Genomic DNA, 16,007 nt, shown 5'->3' with positions numbered 1-16,007 from the left:
TTCCATTATTTTACTTGCAGCATACTCTGTTGGTCTCACTTTCTAAACACATATATGTTTATAGGCTATTTCTAAATTAATATATGTTTGAATTCAAGCATATTATATTTACAAACATGCGCCTCCAAGAAATTTTCTCTTCCAAGAGGCTATATGGTGGCTATATATATATATTTAAGACCCATATGGACCAATTTTTGCATGGGTATTAGAGGTCGTATAATGACAGCACGTACCAAATCTCAACCAGATGATGATCTGATGAAATTTGCTCCTTCTAGAGCAAGCCAAATCTGGAGGTTGGTTTATATTGGGGCTATATGAAATCGTGGTCCGATATGGTCCATTTACAATACCATCCGACCTACACACAAAAAATTATCACCAAAATTTTTTCAATTAAACACTTAATTGAATTTGGAAACGGATTCAATTAATATGTTAGTTGATTCAACTAATTATTAAATAAAATCCGAATAAAAACCAATTGAATTATTTTCGTAGTTCAAAGATTCTAATATTATAAAGACACAAAAATGTTTCAGTTTTCTAAAAAGCGTACAATTATAAAACTTACATATTTATTTATATTTTATAAACTTTAATTTTTTAATTGATTATTGTTTACTTGTTGCACAATCATGTATTTTTTCTTTTTTATTTTTTTAGTACAGTCATTTATAAGATTTTATGTCTTGTTGTACTAAAATGACACAAATAAATAAATAAAAAAAAAAATAATAAAAATTATCGATATTTGTTACGTTTCTAATAAAATATTAATTGATTCAATCAATTTGTTAATCAATTCGGAAATAATTTTCAATTACAAACGTGATTGAATTTTTTTCGTTTCCTATTACACATGTGATTGATTCAATCACCTTTGTGATTGAATTTGAATAATTTTGAGCAATGGAAAGAGCGAAAAGAGAACAAAGATAGAGAGATCAGTCTGTGGAAGTAACTCGTAACGAACGGTTGGGTTTTTGTTTTTCGCATAAATTGGAAAAAATGATTGGCGACATTCTGTCTGCTGCATTCAAAATGTGTGCATAAATATTTTGAACGCAAAAACAAATCATGGCAAAGAGTTGAAATAAATAAAGTGTGCAACAACAAATGGCCACGTGGTAAAGGTTTGAAAAAATATATGGCAGAACGCATTTGAAATTACCTGTGTTTGTGTTTTGTGGTATTGTAAAAATGGAAAACAATCTACGTTTATTAAAGGTAAGAAATTGTGAAATGTGAAACCGTTTTCCATTGAAGCCTGTTTACATTAAACGGACTGAAATAATATATTTTTTATTCATTTCTTTTAGTGACCAATTTTATTTTTTATTTTATTTCCCATCAACTCCATCCTTTTATCAAATAAATAAGAATATGTTTGCAATCAAAAAGTGGGTACAGTATTGATCTTTTAAAATTATAATTTTTTCACTCTTAGTTTTCTTAAAACCAAGTGCAGTATGAGTTTGTTGGAAGATTCACCTTGAAGTTGCGAAGTAGCGCTGGCATTAAATTGCATTTTTGTTTTACCTGCCTTTTTCAGTTTGAACCCAAGTAGAGAGCAGTATATCTGATATATAAACTAATGAGCTGATGAGGTAAAACAGTTCTTTCTTTTGGATTTTAAAATATGAAAAATATCCGAAAATAGTAAAAATATGTATTTTCCATTTATATTTTTGCAGAATTTGCAAAGTATCATCAATATAGTACCAAATATTACATTGCTTTCCCATTATTTTTATCTTTGATTGGTTCAAATTTTAATAGACGATTTCAATGTGCGGAAATTTTGGAAAGGAATTGTTACTAAAATTAAATTACCGAGCTCCTTAATACACCTTTTTATGCTAAAAGACTACAAGTGCAAAAGAAGATTATAAATCTGCAACCTGGAACTAAGAATTGAACTTGATATTCTATGCAGGTAACGTTTAACAAAATCAAGTTTTAATTTAACAAAATTAAATTCGAATTATTCTGTTTACTTTCAGAAAAACTAATTTAGCTTACAGGCTGCTGATTTATTGGAAATCTAGGCGCATCTACATATTAGAAGGAACATGCTGACATGGTTATTATTATATGGAAGATAATGATTTATATAGTTGTTATTTATAGTAATTGTATGTGTAAGTTATGTTAGAACAAAACACACAAATGACAAGAACCAAATTTTCTATTGCATAATTCAAAAAATAATAAAATATTGTATATTTTGTTATCAGAAACACATATTTTCTTTTATTTCAAATAAAACTAAATACGATTTTAGGGGCGCAATATAGACATTTTTTGATTAAAATTTATAGCCAATTTCAATTAATTATTTAATTGAATGAATAAAATAGTTGATTGATTTTTGTCGCGAAATTAATTCAAGTTTTAATTGAATCAATTAAAAGTTTTAATTGATTCAATTAAAACTTTGATTGAATTTTATGCCAGAAACCAATCACTGTTGTAATTGATTCAATCACACAATTAATTGATTCCGTGACAAAAGTCAATTAAATTTTTAATTGAAAATCGTGTTGGTTTTCAATCAAAATAGGTGATTGATACAATAATTTTTGTGATTGCAGACATTTCTGACTGTTTTCGTGACACCTTTAGCGGGTTTTAGCATTTTTTTCGACATATTTGTATTGAAATATGAAAAACAAGTATATACGACCATAAGATCGGCCAGGCCGAATCTTATGTACCCTCCACCATGGATTGCATAGAAACTTGTACTAAAGACTGTCATCCACAATCGAATTAGTTGGGTTGTGGTATCTTAAAACTTCTTAACATCGTTTTCTAAATTGTGAGTTAGTCCATACGTGGTATATATTAGACATCGAATGGGGCGTTCAATAATGTCCATCCGAGCTCGATATTAAATGGACTGACAACTCTGAATGTTGATCCATGTATACTTAGGCTGTTAGGTTAGGTTAGGTTAGGTTATGTGGCAGCCCGATGTATCAGGCTCACTTAGACTATTCAGTCCATTGTGATACCACATTGGTGAACTTCTCTCTTATCACTGAGTGCTGCCCGATTCCATATTAAGCTCAATGACAAGGGACCTCCTTTTTATAGCCGAGTCCGAACGGCGTTCCACATTGTGGTGAAACCACTTAGAGAAGCTTTGAAACCCTCAGAAATGTCACCAGCATTACTGAGGAGGGATAATCCACCGCTGAAAAACTTTTTGGTGTTCGGTCGTAGCAGGAATCGAACCCACGACCTTGTGTATGCAAGGCGGGCATGCTAACCATTGCACCACGGTGGCTCCCATACTTAGGCTGTTAGACGAACTTCTAATGAAGAGACGTATTTCAGCCACACTAGGACAAGCAAACATACAAAGGTATGTGAACAGGGGCACTCCCCAAGGAGGAGTTTCATCACCTCTTCTTTGGAATGTTGCTATAAAAAACCTTCTGGTTACCCTAGAAAAAGAAAGGATAAAAGTGGTGGCATACGCAGATGATGTGGCTCTAGCAGTCAGGGGAAAATTCCCATCCACACATACCTATAATGCTATAAATATGGTGTTGTAGTCTGATGGCCGGCACTTCACCAGCCAGCAAGTTTAGGCAAAGTTCAGCGTATGGCGTGTTTGTGTATCTCAGGCGCATTCAACAAGACAGGAACAAATTCCCTTAATGTCATGCTGCATCTATTGCCTTTAGACATTTTGGCCAAACAGTCAGCTGCAACAACGGCTGTGCGCTTGCGCGAGCTATCGCTGTGGTCGGAAAAAAGTTACGGTCACAGTTCGGTCCTCAAAATAATGCCAGATGTGCCTAACGTAGTGGATTACACTTTGGCGTGTCCACTTTTCGACAAAAAGTTTGAGACTCTAATCCCCAACAGTGAGGCGTGGTGCACACAGACCCCGGGGAATAAAGAATAGATAGATTTCTACACTGATGGCTCCAAATTGGATTGATTATTGGGTTTCGGACTATATTCTAATGATCTGGAACTTCGAATAGCGAAAAGATTACCTAATCACTGTAGTGTTTTTCAGGCTGAAATATTAGCAATAAGAGAGGTGGCGAATTGACTGAGAAGTAATGTTCCAAAAAATGTGGGCATTAATATATACTCAGACAGTCAACCTGCAATAAAATCCTTGGACTCTGTGTTCCTCAACTCGAAAACGACCATCGTCTGCCTCAAATGTCTCAATGAGATGGCTGAGCAGTACAATATTCACCTAATATGGGTGTCTGGCCATAGGAACATACCGGGGAACTGCGAAGCGGATGAGTTGGCAAGGCTAGGGACTACCTTACATAATCCAGGGGAACTAGAATCTATTGGTATGCCCCTGGCTACCTGCAAGTTCATGCTGCGTGAGAAGGCTGTTATGATGGCAAATGTTCGATGGGAGAATTGCACGGGCTGTAACGACACCAAGCAAATATGGCCCCATTTAAACTTAAACCGCACACTAGATATGCTAATGTTCTCGAGACGTCAGATATCACTACTGATATCTGCTATAACGGGTCGCTGCCTGATAGGCGATTTTGCAAAAACTATAGGCGCGAAGTATAATCACTATTGTATGAGCTGTCATTATGCAGAGGAAAAGGAATCAATTAAACACCGCTTGTGTGAGTTTCCTGCATTTTGTGTAAAGCGCAAGCAACTGTTAGGAGCATATAGCTACAGATTACTGGCGGATCTGGAAAACGTTAACTTAAGCAATCTGCTAATGTTTTTGGACTCAGTGGCCGATCCTGAGTATTATTGCCAAAGACACCATGCGTCTATCTCGTCTACTTCTGGGTGTTGCAAACATATGAACAAACTTATAATATCCTGTCCGATCATTTGTACTCCTTGTGCAAAATTTAAAGCTTCTGGAGCCATATAAGTGGATATCGGGCGAAAGATATATATGCTTAGGTATATCAAAATTTGAACCGATTTATTACAAAATCAATAGTGTTATATTCTGACCCAAAACATAAACTGCTGCCAAATTTGAAGTCGATTGGACTAAAATTGCGACCTAGACTTTGATTACAAAAATGTGTTCACAGACAGACGGACGGACTGGCATGGCTAGATCGACTCAGGGGTCGGCCGAGAGCATTATTACCAAAGACACCATGTGTCCATCTGGTCCCCTTCTGGGTGTACATATGCACTAACCTGTTCCACAGTGTGGCGCAGGGTATAAAAAAAAATAATTTTGGTATTATTTTAACAACAGACTTTTTCTATGGAGAAAACTGTCTGCCGAAAACAATAAATATGTGCTGAAGAAAGCTATTTCACGGATATATTTGAATCATATAAATCCATTAGTTGTTATATAATGAGAACTTCAACTATGACTCTAAAAAACTCTATATGTCTTGTTATTGTTTTATATTATTGATATATTGTACAAACACAGAATATTTGCAAGTAGATATTGATTTCAAGTACCTTAAGAGTATTATGGCGACGCATTACATTAAGGATATCCTATTGCAATGATATTCAAAATAGTCATCTACATAGCAAAATTAAAACATTTCAATGGTTTCCCCTTTGGCTACTTTTCATATTTAATCTACGACCATTTTGTTGATTTAATGACAACACTTTCCCCATTTGAGTAATTTAATGAAGTGCCAATTAAATTGTTAAAACTTTATTAAAGTACTAAGAACCAAATTGCTCCCTTCCATCTCTTATCGATAACTTTGACTTTTTAAGAAAATCTTACGTCTATGATGATGGCGAGGCTCGACCTTTGGCACTTGATTGTATAACATACCGGCTGTTATACAGCCTACCTACACATTGCATGGTTATACTTCATCTCGTGTGTCTTCTCTATCCAGACTAGCAATTGAGTTAAGAGCACTTGAATAAATTCTCAAGTGTATCGTTGGTTTGAGTATTGAAGGGTCTCTTTTACTTATGAACAAATGAAGTCTAAACACCACGAATGAATGAGTGAGTGTGTTATGAAGGGGGCATTGGACGAGATACATAGTTGCCGTCAAGGTTATACCACAACCACCTTACCCGCCTCTCCACCATTTCGAATTCACTTTTGATTTTGCTTTTGGCCTATAATGGATAATCAATTCATAGTGTTAAGATGTGGGCACTTCAGAGTATAGCAAGATTTTGAAGGGTTTAACTAATATGTCGAAGAGCATCAAACCGTTACTTTGCCAATGACACATTATGGTTTGATCTATATAAACTGGGCATGGAATAAGTAAACTTCATTCTAGCCATCTCCTTTGGCAAGAACACACAGACGCGGTGTCTTCTCGCCCACGCCGAATTGATTCCACAAACAAATATTTGGTAGCAAACATTAAAATGGTAACACTAATTTTCAAAGCACTTTCGCCTACTCTAGTTCGTTAATTTTATAATATTTCTGCTTTACAGAGAATTTTCGTGGTAGCTTGTGCTATACTGGCTGTTGCAGCCTCAGCTGCCATCGATAGTCCTAATAATGAATATGTGCCACCATCGGCAGATACTGCTGCATTGGATTCTATTGAGTTGGCAAATCCAGCGGATCTAACTGATAATGGTTACCAGTATCGAACGGTAAAACGCCTCAAATATAGACATCGTCGCGATGTCTCCGAAATTGTCAATGAATATTTACCCCCCAACAAAGACACTTCCGCCGAAGATGTTGCTGAAGTGAGAGAAGATGTAGATTCTCAAGATTCCACTATGGTGGGTGAAAATGGATATGAGTACAAAACCGTTAAGCGATTAAAATATCGCCATCGCCGTGATGTCTCGGAAGTTGCCAACGAATACTTGCCACCAACCGAAGACACATTTACCGAAGTTCCCGCTGATATGAATTCTGCCGAACCTCTTCAACAATCTGCTATGTTAGGCGAAAATGGTTATGAATACAAGACTGTTCGCCGTTTGAAATACCGCCAGCGTCGCGATGTTCCGGAGATTGCAAATGAATATTTACCTCCTGCAGAAGAAACCGCCACTGAATCCATTTCTGAAGCTAAATATTCTGAAGATCCCCAAGACTCATCAGTATTGGGCGAAAATGGTTATGAATACAAAACCGTTCGTCGTTTGAAGTACCGCCAACGTCGGGATGTTTCAGAGATTGCTAATGAATACTTGCCTCCTGCAGAGGAATCTGCCACTGAATCCATTTCTGAAGCTAAATCTTCTGAAGAACCTCAAGACTCATCAGTATTGGGCGAAAATGGCTATGAATACAAAACCGTTCGCCGTTTGAAGTACCGCCAACGTCGGGATGTTTCAGAGATTGCTAATGAATACTTGCCTCCTGCAGAGGAATCTGCCACTGAATCCATTTCGGAAGCTAAATCTTCTGAAGAACCTCAAGACTCATCAGTATTGGGTGAAAACGGCTATGAATACAAAACCGTTCGTCGTTTGAAGTACCGCCAACGTCGCAATGTTTCAGAGATCGCTAATGAATACTTGCCTCCCGCAGAAGAATCAGCCACTGAATCCGTCTCTGAAGTTAAATCTCTAGAAGAACCCCAAGACTCATCAGTGTTGGGCGAAAATGGCTATAAATACAAAACCGTTCGTCGTTTGAAGTACCGCCAACGTCGCGATGTTTCAGAGATCACTAATGACTATTTGCCTCCCGCAGAAGAAACAGCCACTGAATCCATTTCTGAAGCTAAATCTTCTGAAGAACCCCAAGATTCATCAGTATTGGGTGAAAATGGCTATGAATACAAAACCGTTCGCCGTTTGAAGTACCGCCAACGTCGCGATGTGTCAGAGATCGCTAATGAATACTTGCCTCCCGCAGAAGAAACAGCCACTGAATCCATTTCTGAAGCTAAATCTTCTGAAGAACCCCAAGATTCATCAGTATTGGGTGAAAATGGCTATGAATACAAAACCGTTCGTCGTTTGAAGTACCGCCAACGTCGCGATGTTTCAGAGATCACTAATGACTATTTGCCTCCCGCAGAAGAAACAGCCACTGAATCCATTTCTGAAGCTAAATCTTCTGAAGAACCCCAAGATTCATCAGTATTGGGTGAAAATGGCTATGAATACAAAACCGTTCGCCGTTTGAAGTACCGCCAACGTCGCGATGTGTCAGAGATCGCTAATGAATACTTGCCTCCCGCAGAAGAAACAGCCACTGAATCCATTTCTGAAGCTAAATCTTCCGAAGAACCCCAAGACTCATCAGTATTGGGTGAAAATGGCTATGAATACAAAACCGTTCGCCGTTTGAAATACCGCCAACGTCGCGATGTTTCAGAGATCAGTAATGAATACTTGCCTCCCGCAGAGGAATCTGCCACTGAATCAGTTTCTGAAGTTAAATCCCTTGAAGAACCCCAAGATTCATCAGTATTGGGCGAAAATGGCTATGAATACAAAACCGTTCGTCGTTTGAAGTACCGCCAACGTCGCGATGTTTCAGAGATCAGTAATGAATACTTGCCTCCAGCAGAAGAAACAGCCACTGAATCCATTTCTGAAGCTAAATCTTCTGAAGAACCCCAAGACTCATCAGTATTGGGTGAAAATGGCTATGAATACAAAACCGTTCGCCGTTTGAAATACCGCCAACGTCGCGATGTTTCAGAGATCACTAATGAATACTTGCCTCCCGCAGAAGAAACAGCCACTGAATCCATTTCTGAAGCTAAATCTTCTGAAGAACCCCAAGATTCATCAGTATTGGGTGAAAATGGCTATGAATACAAAACCGTTCGCCGTTTGAAGTACCGCCAACGTCGCGATGTGTCAGAGATCGCTAATGAATACTTGCCTCCCGCAGAGGAATCTGCCACTGAATCAGCTTCTGAAGTTAAATCCCTTGAAGAACCCCAAGATTCATCAGTATTGGGTGAAAACGGCTATGAATACAAAACCGTTCGTCGTTTGAAGTACCGCCAACGTCGCGATGTTTCAGAGATCGCTAATGAATACTTGCCTCCTGCAGAGGAATCTGCCACTGAATCAGTTTCTGAAGTTAAATCCCTTGACGAACCCCAAGATTCATCAGTATTGGGAGAAAATGGTTATGAGTACAAGACTGTTCGTCGTTTGAAGTACCGCCAACGTCGCGATGTTTCAGAGATCGCTAATGAATACTTGCCTCCCGCAGAGGAATCTGCCACTGAATCAGTTTCTGAAATTAAATCTCTTGAAGAACCCCAAGATTCATCAGTATTGGGGGAAACTGGCTATGAATACAAAACCGTTCGTCGTTTGAAGTACCGCCAACGTCGCGATGTTTCAGAAATCGCTAATGAATACTTGCCTCCCGCAGAGAAATCTGCCACGGAATCAGTTTCTGAAGTTAAATCTCTAGAAGAACCCCAAGACTCATCAATGTTGGGCGAGAATGGCTATGAATACAAAACCGTTCGTCGTTTGAAGTACCGCCAACGTCGCGATGTTTCAGAAATCGCTAATGAATACTTGCCTCCCGCAGAGGAATCTGCCACTGAATCAGTTTCTGAAGTTAAATCCCTTGAAGAACCCCAAGATTCATCAGTATTGGGTGAAAACGGCTATGAATACAAAACCGTTCGTCGTTTAAAGTACCGCCAACGTCGCGATGTTTCAGAGATCGCTAATGAATACTTGCCGCCCGCAGAGGAGTCTGCCACTGAATCAGTTTCTGAAGTTAAATCCCTTGAAGAACCCCAAGATTCATCAGTATTGGGTGAAAACGGCTATGAATACAAAACCGTTCGTCGTTTGAAGTACCGCCAACGTCGCGATGTTTCAGAGATCGCTAATGAATACTTGCCTCCCGCAGAAGAAACAACCACTGAATCCGTTTCTGAAGTTAAATCTCTAGAAGAACCCCAAGACTCATCAGTATTGGGCGAAAATGGCTATGAATACAAAACTGTTCGCCGTTTGAAGTACCGCCAACGTCGCGATGTTTCAGAGATAGCTAATGAATACTTGCCTCCCGCAGAAGAAACAGCCACTGAATCCGTTTCTGAAGTTAAATCTCTAGAAGAACCCAAAGATTCATCAGTATTGGGTGAAAACGGCTATGAATACAAAACCGTTCGCCGTTTGAAGTACCGCCAACGTCGCGACGTTTCAGAGATCGCAAATGAATACCTACCTCCTGCAGAGGAAACAGCCACGGAATCAGTTTCTGAAGCAAAATCTCTTGAAGAACCTCAAGACTCATCAGTATTGGGAGAAAATGGCTACGAATATAAAACTGTTCGTCGTTTGAAATACCGCCAACGTCGCGATGTTTCAGAGATTGCTAATGAATACTTGCCTCCTGCAGAGGAATCTGCCACTGAATCAGTGTCTGAAGTTAAATCCCTTGACGAACCCCAAGATTCATCAGTATTGGGAGAAAATGGTTATGAGTACAAGACTGTTCGTCGTTTGAAGTACCACCAACGTCGCGATGTTTCTGAGATTTCTAATGAATACTTGCCTCCCGCAGAGGAATCTGCCACTGAATCAATTTCTGAAATTAAATCTCTTGAAGAACCCCAAGATTCATCAGTATTGGGGGAAACTGGCTATGAATACAAAACCGTTCGTCGTTTGAAGTACCGCCAACGTCGCGATGTTTCAGAGATCGCTAATGAATACTTGCCGCCCGCAGAGGAGTCTGCCACTGAATCAGTTTCTGAAGTTAAATCCCTTGAAGAACCCCAAGATTCATCAGTATTGGGCGAAAATGGCTATGAATACAAAACAATTCGCCGTTTAAAATATCGTCAACGTCGTGATATTCCCACACTTGCCGAGTACCTCCCTCCCGACGAAGATATGCCAATCGTTTATGACGTAAAATCAACCGAAGATCCAATAAGCTCAACAGATCTTAGTGATAATGGCTATCTATATAAAACAGTGCGACGCCTCAAGTACAGACAACGTCGTGCATAGTGATATTCGTTAATGTGTGATATAGCTACAAATTTCTTACATCGTAATTAGTAAAATAAACTTACCTTAAAAAATTTACCCAATGCCTTATAGTCTAAACCATCGGAGCAATTGAAGACCACACACTTCTTGGCAACGGCTTTAGCCAAGTCCTTGCATGTTTCAGTTTTGCCTGTGCCAGCCGGTCCTTCCGGTGCACCACCCAAGCATAGTTTCAAAGCTCCCATCAATGTTCTGTAAAACATGAATCGTGATTAAACATATCTCTATATTTTTTCCTATTTGTGTTCTCGAAATTAAACAATGCTAGATGTCATTGATATTGCACAGTTCGGCTTTTCGGAAAATGAAAGGGAATGCCATCTCGCTTCCTATATGGGACAGAAACTTTGTGTGTGTGTGTGTGTGTGTGTTTGTTTTCTCCAGTATGATATCCTTTTAGCCTTGGGGATATTAATGCATTGCCAGTTGGATATTTATTTCAACGCTTTTATGTTCTTTACAACACCAGCAAAAGGAAAAGGAAAAAAGAAACAAAGCGGGTGAATGTCCTTAGCTATTGAGTAGGGAATCCAAGAACAAACGATGACCTAATTCGTTTGTAGTCAATGCTTGGAAGAATATTTTATGCATTTGTTTCTTTTTTCGATTGATTTGCTGAAACATACTGACCTGTAACAGCGATCGGTGAGGGGAGTGACAACCAAACGGGTGGTATTGCCTAAGTATTCCATTCCATATTTGACATCTGTTACAACCATACTAACACATACCCATTCCTCGCGTTCTGCAGGAAAAGAAATGGGAAAATGGGCGATGAAAAATTATATCTAGAATTCGGGTTATGCCAACGTACTTTCAGTCAGTTTCCAGTAATATCTTAGTTGGGATAACCAATCAAATTCCAATAGAGAGGATACCTTAACATCTAGAAGATATTTCACTATATCTCGATCTATTGAGTAGGTAGAAAATATCAAGAAGTAATTACTGAATTGATAGATTTACGATTTAAAACAAATTATCCATGTAAACATTACGGGAGGAAACACATCGATACCTTAATGTAACCCCCCAATTCGCTTACGCCACTCAGTCACGTCAAGAAAATGGGCCTTAGTGAACATTAAATATATAATGCAGATGATGTGGGTTCACCCAACAGAGACTTCAGCACCGGGAACAAAACTGTCCTAAACTACAATCACTTTTATGCCATTCTCTAAACCACATTTTTTTCAGAGTAGTTCTAAGATAAATATCTATCGACCAATCCAGAGTTTTACGATTAAGAAGGAATGAGGATAAGCTGATTGGTTGGAAATCCTCCGCACTCGAGTGGAAGGATTTTCCCGCTTTAGGTATGAAAACGACTTTTGTTTCCCTCCATACAAGGCAACGAAAAAATTGAATATCATCATCATTACAAATATGAAAGAACAAAAAAAACTTAAATTTGTCTCAAATTGCAATACTGCAAGTAATGCACTGGAATTTAACTCAGAACATCAAGCCCTGTTCTCAAAACCATCTTTCCAACTTTGGAAGCTACTTGACATAATTTAATTCGTTAATCTCACGACACAACGATTACAACGCTGAATCCTTCTGTAAAAAATAAATTTCTCCGATTGACTAGTGTAAGAACTAAACTTGACTTTAAATTTACGGGGAAACGTAGAGTGAGGTTACGAAATTAATAACGACTCCTTCATCTCTCTCGAATTTTTGAACTTAAGTTTTCCGAATTTCTTGAAAACTATAGGGAAGGTAGAGGTTGGGCCGTGAATGAATTCTCCAACTTATATGAAATTTACAGGGACTCTAGAGGGTGACCATGCAGTAAAAATATGGTGACTCGTATTGCCATACAATTTTCCAGTATAGTATCATCCTAGAAATTCGAGGGATGCTCCAACGATACAAGAAGCGTACATAATTTCCAGATAAGTTTTGGCATATTAATGTTAAGTGGATTAAAAAATATGTATCTGATTTATTCGAAATCTAATCAGAGCATAGGGGGTATTTAAGTTTTTCGATGCAAGGGGGATCGCCGCCATTCACGACAGATTGAAATTCCACAAGTGTTATCAGTACAAAGAATAAAAATGTCCACTTTTTGAGTTTAGACTTTATCAAAATTTTGGAAAGTCGTCTTGTGGAGTTTTCAATATTTTCAAAATTTGTAAAATTAGAATTTTTAAAATATTTTACTTTCCTTTTACACCTTCATATTTACAGTATGTGCAAAAAATTACAATTTTTTTAGAATCTTATCTGAATATCCAAAACGCCTTGTTAGTTTTCGGCAATAGTTTGTCTTAGAGTACGCACTACATCAGACTCTACCATCCAATTTTAATTTCAATAATTCCGCTTCTACGATTCGAAAACGAATCGGGAGGATCGCAATCGATTGCGGGTTCACAGAAAAAAAATTCATTAAAGTCTTGAGTTTTAAACAAGTGGAAAAATCTAAAGTCGGGCGGGGCCGATTATATTATACCCTTCACCACTATGTATACCAAAATTTTTGATACCATCTTAACACCTTTAAATTTATTTGGAGCTATATAAAGTTTTATATTGCCATATACAAATATTTAAATATAAAGCGCTTTGGACATTTGTTTTTACTTTACAAAATCTCTAGACTCAAAACTTTAGTTGGTTAATGACCGGGGCGGAGCACAATGTTAATAAAAAATATTGGAAATATTTAAATTGCATCAAATTTCTCAAGCCTGCATTTATGATTTATCGTTTGATACTAAAATTTTAATTGTACTCTCAGTACAAAACTTAAACATTTTCGAAGTGAAACTTTGGCCTCCGTGGTCATGTGAATCTATATTGGGCGGAAGATATATATGGGAGTTATATCTTAATCTGAACCGATTTCAACCAGATTTGGCAAACTTAGCAAAAATGTTAGTCCAAAATTTGAAGCAAGTCAGGGCAAAACTCTGGCGTTTGAGGCCATATAAGTTCAAATCGGATGAAAGATATATATGGGAGCTATATCTAAATCTGAACCGATTTTAGCCAAATTTGGCACACATAACAATACTATTAAACGTAAACCTTGTGCAAAATTTGAAGCCAATCACAACATAACTCTGGATTTTGACGGGAGCTATATCTAAATATGAACCGATTTCAATTGGAACCGATTGGTACACTTACCGATACTATTAAACGTACTCCTTGTGCAAAATTTGAAGCATGTCAGGGCAATACTTTGGCTTTTGAAGTCATATAAGTTCACATCGGACGAAAAATATATATGGGAGCTATATGTAAATCTGAACCGATTTTAACTAAATTTGGCACACTTACCGATACTATTAAACGTACTCCTTGTGCAAAATTTGAAGCAAATCACGACATAACTCTGGCTTTTGAAGCCATATAAGTTCAAATCGGACGAAAGATATATATGGGAGCTATATCTAAATCTAAACCGATTTCAGTCAAATTTACCAAGCATTGGTAGAATGTCAATTCTACTCTCTTTGCAACATTTCACGAAAATCGGTAGTAAACTTTGGCCTCTGTGGTCATATGAGTCTAAATCGAACGAAAGATATACATGGGAGCTATATCTAAATCTGAACCGGACGGACAGACAGACATACGGACATCGCTAAATCGACTCAGAATTTAATTGTAAGACGATCGTTATCCTAAACGATGGGTCTCAGACTTTTCCTTCTTGGCGTTACATACAAATGCACAAACTTATTATACCCTGTACCACAGTAGTGGTGAAGGGTATAAAAATAGGCTTAACTGCACTTTACTGGCACCTTGCCAAATCGCTTAAATTTCAAGTATAGTTTGGCGTTCTGATTCTAACAATTTAAAAATTTTGGCCCAGAATTACCCGGGTCTTGAGAAATAACCTCGTAAAAGTCATTCAAAATTTTGCTATATCTCAGTCATTTATGATTCAATTTAAACAAACTTGGTATGTAAAGCTGATCCCAAGTGCTATTAACCAAAAGAAATTTTACGTAAATATCTACTAAATTTTATGAGATATAACAACAAATTTAAAATTTTGAACCTAATTTTGTGAAAAATTTTATGTAACTTAATTATGACCCATACTTTTCCTCCTGTATATATCTACTGCTCCTTCATTTGAGGTATAAATATATATAGCTAAAGTTGGCTGGGGCCGACTATATAATACCCTTCACCACTATGTATACCAACATTTTTTATACCATTTTAACACCTTCAAATTTGTTAGGAGCTATATACTCGTATAGATTTATATTCTCATAAATTAGTTAATGACCGAGACGGAACACAATGTTAAACAAGTATATACGGCCGTAAGTTCGGCCAGGCCGAAGCTTATGTACCCTCCACCATGGATTACGTAGAAACTTCTACTGAAGACTGTCATCCACAATCGAATTACTTGGGTTGCGGTAACTTTTGCCGATGACAAGGTATCTTAAAACTTCCTAATACCGTAATATATACCACGTAGTCCATACGTGGTATATATTAAACTTAAAATGGCCGATTAAATACGTATATAATTAAGTTTGACAAAATTTTCTATAGAAATAAAATTTTGACAAAATAAAATTTTGACAACATTTTCTATAGAAGTAAAATTTGAACAAAATTTTCTATAAAAATACGATTTTAACAAAATTTTCTATAGAAATAACATTTTGACAAAATTTTCTATAGAAATAAAATTTTCAAAAGATTTAAAATTTTGACAACATTCTCCATAGATTTAAAATTTTGCCAACATTTTCTACAGAAATAAAATTTTGCCAAAATTTTCTATAGAAATAAAATTTGACAAAATTTTCTACAGGAATAAAATTTCGACAAAACTTTCTATAGAAATAAAATTTTGACAAAATTTTCTATAGAAATAAAATTTTGCTAGATTATTTTTGCTCGAGTGGCAAGCATGATTATGAACCGATATGGACCAATTTTTGTGTGATTGGGGATCGGCTATATATAGCTATAGGCCGATATGGACCAATTTTGGCATGGATATTAGATACCATATACTAACACCACGTACCAAATTTCAACCGGATCGGATGAATTTTGCTCCT

The 16,007-nt window shown here is 37.2% G+C and overlaps 2 protein-coding genes across 2 annotated transcripts in view; one reads left to right on the top strand and one right to left on the bottom strand.

Moving 5' to 3' along the window:
• Positions 1–16,007, bottom strand: part of Dnah3 (dynein heavy chain 3, axonemal) — a 671,994-nt gene that overhangs the window by 435,526 nt on the left and 220,461 nt on the right. The window lies entirely within an intron of this gene.
• On the top strand, positions 6,278–10,983 carry LOC142236897 (uncharacterized). The gene is made up of 2 exons (XM_075308181.1): positions 6,278–6,354; positions 6,424–10,983. Exons 1-2 carry the CDS (start codon positions 6,352–6,354, stop codon positions 10,903–10,905), a joined length of 4,485 nt encoding a protein of 1,494 aa, XP_075164296.1. The 5' UTR covers positions 6,278–6,351; the 3' UTR covers positions 10,906–10,983.

Source organism: Haematobia irritans, chromosome 4 (assembly GCF_050003625.1).
Source record: "Haematobia irritans isolate KBUSLIRL chromosome 4, ASM5000362v1, whole genome shotgun sequence".
Taxonomy (NCBI): Eukaryota; Metazoa; Arthropoda; class Insecta; order Diptera; family Muscidae; genus Haematobia; species Haematobia irritans.
The sequence above is the reverse complement of the archived record's forward strand: the minus strand, read 5'-3'. Positions and strand labels throughout refer to the sequence as shown.